At 58.0% G+C, this 9,233-nt stretch overlaps 1 protein-coding gene across 1 annotated transcript; it reads right to left on the reverse strand.

Moving 5' to 3' along the window:
- Positions 1-1,419: 1,419 nt before the first annotated feature.
- Positions 1,420-8,887, reverse strand: TP53INP2 (tumor protein p53 inducible nuclear protein 2). The gene is made up of 3 exons (XM_026037329.1): positions 8,538-8,887; positions 3,456-3,588; positions 1,420-1,798 (listed from the first exon to the last, which is right to left on the reverse strand). Exons 1-3 carry the CDS (start codon positions 8,659-8,661, stop codon positions 1,546-1,548), a joined length of 510 nt encoding a protein of 169 aa, XP_025893114.1. The 5' UTR covers positions 8,662-8,887; the 3' UTR covers positions 1,420-1,545.
- Positions 8,888-9,233: the final 346 nt, after the last annotated feature.

The following is a 9,233-nucleotide window of genomic DNA, read 5'->3' on the forward strand; positions in this document are numbered from 1 at the left end:
TGGCTGGTTGAACTGCTCCTGCAAGGTCCTGACATGATCTTGGAGCTGGGTCAGTGTTTTGTTTCCTGAGATCTTTTTTTTTTAGAGTTGTCTTTTAAAATACAAAACACCAAGACCTGCCTGGATTTCTGCAGGGCACTGGCTTCAGGAGGGCGCCCAAGCCACATGGGCAGAGCCTGTCTCAAGATTTCAGCAGGATGGAGAGGCACCAAACCATTCTTCCTCCATAGCAAAACCTTGGCTCTCAAGATCTTCTGTGGCATTTTCAATCACTTGGATATTTCCATCAGTCTCCTGCCTGGGATAAGCTCTTTTGGGAAGAATAGTGGCGGTTTTGTGTTATCAAGGTAAAATTGTAAGTAAAAAATCAAGGAGGGGAAGGGTAAGGGGCAGGTTGCTGGTTTTGTTTTTGTCCGAACCACTCAATTTTCCTGCCATGTGCTATGCTGGTTGGTTCAGACCCTTCCAGGAGGTCCTGGTTGCCTCCCCATGGGCAATGAGCGGCCCAAGAGTGGTGGCTAGCTTGGAGCAGGCACAAGTGCAACGAGACTCCCTACGCCACCCAGACACTCCTAGAGAACAGCCTGCACTTGGTAGCAGAAAAGGCTGCGCGGGGCTGGAGGCGCCGCAGCATGGCGCAGGCCGACGTGCCACAGGCCGCGGGCGCCGCGCGAGGCCCGGGCAGCTCCGCATGGCGCTGCCCGCCCCGCTCTGCTCCCCTTCCCTCGCCGCCGTGGGGAGATGCCGCGATGGACAGGGAGCAGCGGTGCCACAAGGGGAGGAGATATTCTCATTCAGCATCACGGATTATGTTTTTCCTTAAAACACCAAATCTTTTTTCCTTAAAACACCAAATCTTGCTGTTTAGTTCCTCTTTTGGCTTCCATGCGGTAATCTCGGTTTGTGACATCACAGTCCGTTTTTGTGGAGGAGAGCATGATGTCATAAAGAAAGGCACTGATGTCACAGGCTCCTTAGTACACAAAGGTACAGGCGTTTCCACAAACTCGGAGTAGCCCTGGTGTCGAGTTTTGGATTTTGCCAGGAACACCAATTTCCCGTGTGAATACTGGCATCACCGGAAGGGCAGGTGGAAGAACACATACAAGTGGGGGACGAAAGGGAGGCAAGAGCGCTGCGAGGGGCAACGCGACCCAGGAAGCCGCCTTTCCCCGGGGACAACCGTTCGCTGTCTCGTGAGGTCTCGCTGGGCATGAGGAACGCTCGGAGCAGACCTGCGGCCTCGTGAGGCCCGCGGCGCTGGGCGACGTCTTCAGGGGTCCAACTCAGTCTGCGTTTGGGGAGGGAGGGCAGGGCACGTAAGGAGTGGGGGGACGAGTACAGGGGTATGGAGTGGAACTGCAGCCTGGCGAGGGTTGGCTGGCTTAACTAGTGTTCCTAGCAGGGAGAGCAGAGGAGCAGCTCTTCCCCAGAGAGGTCTATGGCGGAGGAAGGTGGGAGCCTCCCTCGGCTGGAGGAGGTGTTACGAGAGAGGAGGCGGAGCAGAGAGCTGCTGGGGTGGCGCCGGGTGGCTCCCGGCGGAGGTTAGTAGTTGCAGTGGCGCTGGCAGGGTTGGTGGACGAAGCTCCCGCCTTGCTGCTTGAAGCGGCGCGAGGGGCGCTCGCGGGCCCGGTTCTGCCGCTGCAGGGCCTTCTGGCTGAGCCGGTGCCTCTCTGCCAGCTGCTTGGCGCGCTGCACCCGCCGGGCCTGGCCCACCTTCTCGAGGATGGCCGCCTTCACCGTGAGGGACGTGCTGTGGTGTGGCGCATGGCGCTCCAGGCGCGTCTCCGGCACCTCTCTGCGGGGACACAGCGAGAGACGGGCCCGTTAGCGGTCACTCTTGTCCTGACACAAGCACCGCCCTGGCAAGAAGGGGCCTGGTGTCCCCAGAGGCCACTGAGGGGAGGCAGTGGGGCCTCTTTCCCATCCAGCCCATGACACTAGCCTTGCCTGAGGTGCTCACGCGTCACACTGTGCTCCCTGGATGGACCCAACCTCAGGCAAGGTCCATGGGAAAACTCTCCAATCCCAAGACCAGCCTATCAGCTTAAAGCATGACAGGGACCAGGCTGACATCCCTTCAGCACACAGCACTTGCCTATTGAGCCCGCGTGCAAGGCCAAAGCTCAGAAGATGCTAAGCTCACTCCTTCCTCTCCTCCATATTCAGATCACACCAAGCCATGAGTATCATTTATGCCTTTTGCTTGCACACAGGTCCCAGATTATAGCCCTGCTTCCAAAGGACCCTGAACCACCAAAATCTCCGCCTGTAACAATCTCTATCATGATGGGCCATAACAGAGCAGCTTGGCTCTTCAGAGACCTGCAGTAAATCCAGTTGCTAAAAAGAAATGGGACCATCCCCAAAGACCAACCTACTGCCATCGCAATAGAGCAGCTTCTTGCCACCTCCTGTCATGGGCTTCTCATTTCCACCCTGCTTGTAACTGATTTTGTTTGCTGGCATGTTTCTAGCTCTCTTTAGGACCCTTTTTCACCTTCCATCACTGAGGTTTCTCAGTGAGGATCAGATTGTGGCCCTAAAGAAGATTTAGGAAACGGCAAATCAGAGGGGAGCCAGCACTAGGCAATGCCCCATAGCTTGAAGCAGCCTTGCACCCCACATTCCGTCCTGAGTGGCACTCAACAAGTCAAGCTCACAACATGGTGTCGTAACAACATCATGTAACAAGCTAACCAAGCTGCAACCCGGTGGAGATGCTTCGTCTCTCCTCACGAAGGGCTCCTGTGGAGCAGTGCAGGAGGACTAGGGACCAGGGCTCTGGGGCACACCGGGGGGGTGTCAGAGGTCCCACAGCAGACGCAAGGCTGAGCGATAAGCGCTGAACAGGGAGGTGGGCACCGTCGGGGTTTGCTGGGTGCCACAGGCACCATCAACTGAGGGCCCCCACGACGAGAGGGACCGCAATGAGGCTGGGGACTTGGGGAAGGTCTTCAGCCCTCCCAGCTCCTGAGGGGAGAGCGGGAAAGGGCAAGTCTCACTTGGTGAGTAAAGGCAAGAGGACATCCAGCCAACCAGGGGCTGTGGGACCAACCTGGCCAAGAGCAGGACAGCCCTGTAGGTGCCCACCAAAGTGCAGCAGCGAGAAGCGGGGAAGGCAGCAGTGCCAGCAATCAGGATGAGGCCCAGCACGTCCAAGGGTCATCTTGCTCTGCTGAGTATTAGGTTTTCTCTCCTCGCGCACTGCTCGTGCAGAGCCCTGTTGCATAAGCCCAGCCTGGTGGGCTGGCAAACCCATGTCCTCCTCAGAGCCCAACCGTGGGATGCGAGGGGCTGCCTGTCTGTCAGCTTGGTGCCTCCGTGCCTCACGTCTCTGCCCCCAGCGGCCACCAGCAGCCCTGGCCGGCTGAGGACACCCACCTGGTGCTGTCCCGGGGGGCTCCTGGCGGTCACCGGCGCTGCTCCAGCCCTACCCGCGAGCATCAACTCACCCTTCACTGGTCTCCTCGGGGCTGTCCCTGTCCAGCACGAGGCTGTTGCTGGTGACATAGACGGACATGCTAGGGTGCTCGATGAGGAGATCCTCCATGGGGTTGCTCTCCATGCTGTCGAGGCCGGGGCCTTCTGCAGTAAAACAGGGGGGAGGGGTGACAAACCAACTCTCGTCCATCAAGCAGGGGTCGGGCTGGGAGGGCACGGGCCTGCCGACAGTGTCACGGAGCGAGGGGGGCGACGAGGAGGCCGGCGGGGGCGACCCCGGGCGGCGCCGGGCCGTGCACACGGCTGCTCGCTCACCCACCCTCTGCTCTTGGCCAGAGGAGGCGGCACAACTACCTACTGGGCGCCGCCGGGCGGCAGCGGGGCGGCACAGGAGGTGGAAGCCATGCAGAGGAGGGCAGGGAGGAGCACGGAGCAGAGACACACACACATTCCATATACAGTGGGGAGGGAGAGGGAAGGGGGGAGAAAAAGGGGGCATTATTAGTACAAAAGGCACCCCAACAGCATCAATATTATAAGTGTCTACAGTCTAGTACACAGGAACTCTGGCTGAGGAATAAACCACCAGGCAAAGTGAAACCACCACCAGAGCGCAGCAAGGCCACCACCAGGGTCCCGGGGCTGGCGGCTCGGGAGCGGGAGCGCAGCAAGGTCTGTCCTTCCCCATCATCCTCACGCTCCTCGGGAGCCTCCCTCTTTGCAGAGACTCCAAACCTGCCTGGAGAGGAACCTGTGCACGGGGCCGTAGGTGACCCTGCCTGAGGAGGGGGTTGGACTAGAGATCCCTTCCCACCTCGGCCCTTCTCGCAGGGTGGCAACGGCGGCTGCTCGGAGCTCTCCAAGGACTTGTCACCATCCCGGGTGAGAGGCCCAGCCGGGCCCTCCTCACAGGGACAGTGCCCTGTGGGTGGCACCGAGCGGCGGCTGGGGCAGGACCCTTCGCACTGACGGCTGCCAGACCCGCTTCTCACCAGGCCTGGGCTTCAGTGATGCTGTGGGATTGAGAGGGACTTGGACAGACAGAAATAGTAGGATTCCCTGTTTTGCTGCAATGTTAAGCAAGAGAAGCATGCGGATATTTTTGGTTAAGTGGTTTAACCAAAAACTTGGGGAGATCACGAGGAAAACATTTTTTTTCCCCTTCACAAAAGAAGAAAGAACTCGGCCTAGAAGTTCACATCGCCTTTTTTTTTTCTGTGAATTTACTTGATTTGAACCCTGCCTTTCAAAAAAAAAACAACCACTCAATTACTAAGTGAATCTTTGTTTGCAAATACAAACACTTCATTCCTGCAAATGTTGAAGCCAACCACTGAGACAAAAAAAAATCCTCATTTCCTCGAAGAAACCCTTTTTTTCTCAGTGCATAAATTGTTCACCAAAAGCTGTCACCATGCCCCTGACTTCGGTCTGCAGGAGGCAGGTTCTTGGCTGGTGCGCTGTGCAAACTAACTGCACGCATCCCATCGAAATTCCAACATTTATTTTCCCTGCCCTCTTCGCCTCTGCTTGGCAAGGCAGCGGGCCCAGTGCTTTTGTGAGACTCCCATGTCGGATTTTCCTGGCCGGGGTATAGGCCAGGGTTATAAGCCTGCCCTTAGCGCTGGGCACAGCAGGGAGCGGAGCCGTGCTCCCAGGCTCAGCAGTGTGTTCTGGGCTTCTCGACCCGGGGGAATTGGCGGGACCCGTTCTCATCAGGGTGGGCTTGGTGCGGTACCTGTGAACATGTGTGACCTCCCCATGCTGGGAGAGGGTGCAAAACAAACCCGAGATTAACGTGTTCTTGCAGTGCCCAAACAGTCAGCAAGAAATACGGGCGCATGAAGCAAGGGGCAGACATCTGTCATGACAGGGATGTCACCAGCTCGTTCTGCAGACGATTCCCCAGCCTGCGGCTTAGGGCAGGCCACAATTAGCCTTGCGAACAGCAGAACGTCTTTCTTCAGGTCAGTGGATAGGAGGCTATTAATAGTTGTTGACATGCCAGGCTGGGGATTATTTGTCCGCTCGGAGACAGGCAGACGGGGCCCTGGGGTGCCGTGTCCTCCCCTGTTCCTCGGGCTCAGCAGTGCTCCCAGAGCACCCGGGGCTGCGCGTGGGGAGCGGGTGGGCTGGGAACCCAGCCCGCTGAGCCCTGCCCCAGCCTCGCGTCCCTGCCCAGACCCCTCACTGAGGAGCTCTCTAATGTCACAGGGAACGTTTCCGCATTCCCAAGTTCCTGGGTGACTTGCAGCAGGGAAAGCCCATGGAAACGCTCCTTGCTGGCCCCAGGAGCCTGGCCATGCTAAACCATGCCTGACACCTACAGCTTCCCTCCCTACCTCCGGGACAAACTGGACTAACTTCACTTCATTGTCACCCACCTCTTCCAAGGGGGCTCCTGAGTGCCGAGTGAAGCCACACAGGCAGCAATGGAGCAAGAAGAGGCAAGAAAATGCTCCCAAGAGACCTGGTTAGTTCAGGTGCGCTTCGCAGCATGTGGGTCAAAGACCTGGCTGGTGTTGAACTTATTTGGAAGCTCGCTGGGCTGCTTTGCTGCTGGGAGAGAGCCAGCCCGGGCTGTGTTTGCTTGCCATGGTGGCTTTAACTGGAAGGATGGGGTTGCAGCCAACAGGCTTAGCTTTTGAAGTGCTTTGCATAACTGCAGGCTCAGGAAGAGGGCCGAAATAAAATCGATCCCTGGCGGCAGGGCAACGCCAGGGGAAAGGGCAGCAGCGGGGCCGGTGGGGATGAGGGTGCCAGGCCCCACGCAGACACGCTGCTGAAAGCTGGCCCTGCACCAAGGGCCTGGCTAGCCGGTTAAAAAGAGAGACAAAAAAAAAAAAAAGAGAGAAAAAAATGGAGCCTTTTGTACCCAAATCAGTGCAGGATCCCCACAGAGTGGTCTGCATGTCTCTGACCAAGGGGATTCAGGACCTATCCCAGTATTTCTGTTTGAGAAAACTTAGGGCTCGTTTTGGCGTCGTTTGGGCGTGCTGCAGATGTTGCCAGCAGCAGGACCCCGAGGCCGGTGGGCCCTCGCACACAGCAGCTGCATGCGCATTGCTCCAGGGACCTCCTTGCACTCAGCTCGTGCTCAGGGCACTGCTGTCACCCTCACCTCCACCCACGAGGGACAGTCACCGGAGGCCAGGGAACACGCCATGGGATCACACCTGCTGCCTGGGCCACCCTTCTGCTGCCATCAGGGTTCCACGGTGCTCCAGGCAGGTGTGTGGGGCATCCCTGTCCCTGCTTCCCCATCCCAGGCTTGGTCCAGCCCGATGCGTGGAGAAGGAAACTAATGGACACTCACATGTCGCTCTGCTCAACACGCGCAGGACAGGGAGCACCAACCCCTCCTCTGGCCCTGTGAGCAGTCTCCCAGCTTGGGGCACTGGGGTCAATGAGAGTCCGTAAAAAGCAACCTTGGGTGCTGAGAAGCACAAATCCAGGGGCTGGGGCTGGACTGCACACAGTCTTGCTTCTGTAAATTTACTGCTTAATTTGCAAGCAAAAGGTCATAAAATTATCATCGCATACGGTTGAGTCATCAACCTAACAATAGGCAAAGGCATAAACTGTCTTAATGGGGATTAGGAAGCCCTCTTCCACACAAGGCATTTGACCTCTCTGACTGGTGTCAAATGGGACTCTGGATAGTCTCGGCTTTTCCTGAGAACAGGTAGCCCCAGAGGACACGGGTTTCTTTAGATATGTCAACCCTGCTCCAAACAAGCTTTGTCTGAGAGCTCTTGGCAACAGCTCTGGGAATGATTTGTGGAGATAAAGCCTTTCGAAAGAGCTTTCAGAGTCCAGATTTGCTCTCCTGGATGGCCCCAAATGACCCAAGCTTGGGTGGCTGCTGAGGAGGGTGGCCCCGGAGCCGCCCAGGCTCTGTGTCCCAGGTAGGGCAGCCGGAGGCCACAAGCCCCAGGTGGGCAGGACGCAGGGCCGGGGTTGCACCCGGCCGCCCGTGCACCCAGCAGGCCGGGGCGGTCGGCCCGGGCCCGGCAGCGCTCCCAGCGCCAGCAGCTCCCGCAGCAGCCGCGGTCGGGCCGCTCTGACCCAGCGCGCAGCCAAGAGCCCCGCGGGGCTGGCACCTCTCCAGCCACCAAGCCCCGAGCGGGCAGGAGGAACCAGAAAATAGTGGGTGAGCTCCCTGATCCCTGAGACCTGCTGCTTAAAGGGACAGGAAAAAGTTCAGGGAGCTGCAAACTGCTCCTTGGGGTAGAGCCTTGGATCTGGTCCATAATCCACAAACTGGCTCTTCTAAGTGCTGAGGAATTTGTGCCTGGTTGAAGCTAGGTTGCCTTTGATTGCAGCCACATGAAGAGAGCTACAGGGCATTTTACCCTCGCTGCAGTAAGGCTCTGAATAGCTGAGAGGACTTTCCTCGGCTATTCAGCAAACGCTAATGAAAAGGTCCTGCACAGGCAAGGGCCAGGGCTGCTGGGTGCAGGTCCCGGCCTGGGGCCAAGCACAGCCTGACCACTGCTCCCAGAGGGGAAAAATCAGGCCTGTCCCCTCCTGCTGCTCTCACGAGACCTTCTCCCTCCCTGTCCTGTCCAGCATGTGCTTTTAAGAGCTGGGCTGCTGGGACACAACCTGTTCATCTGAGGCCTGGTGGCCTTTTCTGTGAGCACTGTCCCCCCAAGCCTGCTTGGAGGTAGCACTGGAGCAAGGGGGGACACTGCAGCCGCCGGGGGAGCCGGGTGGCAGCGCCTGGGGGCTCCCAGGCTGCCAGCCAGCGTCCCTGGCCCCGGAGGCGGCTGCTCCTACTCCTTCTCTCCCAAGCTGGCTGACAGTTGGGAATCGCTGCCAGGAGAACAGAAAAAGGAAGAGGGGTCAGCTCGGGATCCTTGCGATGACAACAGAGATGTCTGTGCCTGGCCCAGGCTGGGAGTCATGAGTACAGGCCAAGGCGAGGCGGAAGCAGTGAGGGAGGGATGAAGGGCAGAGCTAACCACATGTCGGGGAAGCTCAACTGGAGGTTGCTGCAAGGTCTGATGTCATCTGAAGGGATTTGACCAGCTCTGGAGAAACAAGATGCATCAGAGGCTTTGTGAGAACCATCCCCTCGCTTTTCTCACCTGCAAGGTCAATTATGAGCCATCCATCCTCCTCCTCCTCCTGAGAGACAAAGGGCTTGGGCTCCTCCAGGCCCTCTGGTGCATTGCTGTCACTGAAGAAGAGGCTGGTGAAACGCTGGAACATGGTTGAGGAATGATGTGACCAGAGGAAAGAAGAATAAAGCTACTGCTGAGCGCTGGCCTCAGAGCAAGGGGACAGGCGTTGCGGGCCGGGGCCGGGAGGGACAGTGGCCTCTAGGATCTCTGTCCTGGTGGAAGAGTCCTTCACAGTGGCAGGAGACGCTTCACAGCTAGCGGAATCTCGGCTGAGTTAAGCGATGGATAGTGCAATTATGAGGTTCTTCACTTGGCTTCAGTGCAAAGGCCTGGAAGAGAAAGGAGAAATTCATGGAGACGCCTGGGAAAGGCTGATCCTCCCACACCCCACGGTGCACACGGGCTGAAGGGGAGGACCCAGCGATGACTCTAGACAATCTCTGCCGTCAGTTGCTCCAGCCATTCATTTTTCAGAGGGCATAATACATCGTGTGTGGAAGCAGAGCTGTGACGGGCTCCTGCTGGGTCCTCCTTCCTGCCCCAAGCCCACGCTGTGGCCTGCCAGCCCCTCTGCCCGCAGCCCCAGCTGCTCCCCAGCAATGCCAGACAACAAAACCACCACCGCTGCGGTGCCAAACCCAGAGCTGTACCAGCCAACAT

Source organism: Nothoprocta perdicaria, unplaced genomic scaffold (genome assembly GCF_003342845.1).
Source record: "Nothoprocta perdicaria isolate Ctin4 unplaced genomic scaffold, notPer1 scaffold_196, whole genome shotgun sequence".
NCBI classification, from domain to species: domain Eukaryota; kingdom Metazoa; phylum Chordata; class Aves; order Tinamiformes; family Tinamidae; genus Nothoprocta; species Nothoprocta perdicaria.

Bases quoted from the DNA above. Each gene is read 5' to 3' on its own strand.
- TP53INP2 (XM_026037329.1), bottom strand. From the start codon at position 8,661: ATGTTCCAGCGTTTCACCAGCCTCTTCTTCAGTGACAGCAATGCACCA. The intron at 3,589-8,537 runs GTGAGAAAAGCG...GTTTTACTGCAG, and splicing joins GCTCATAATTGACCTTGCAG to AAGGCCCCGGCCTCGACAGC. The intron at 1,799-3,455 runs GTGAGTTGATGC...GTGTCCCCGCAG, and splicing joins CCCGAGGAGACCAGTGAAGG to AGAGGTGCCGGAGACGCGCC.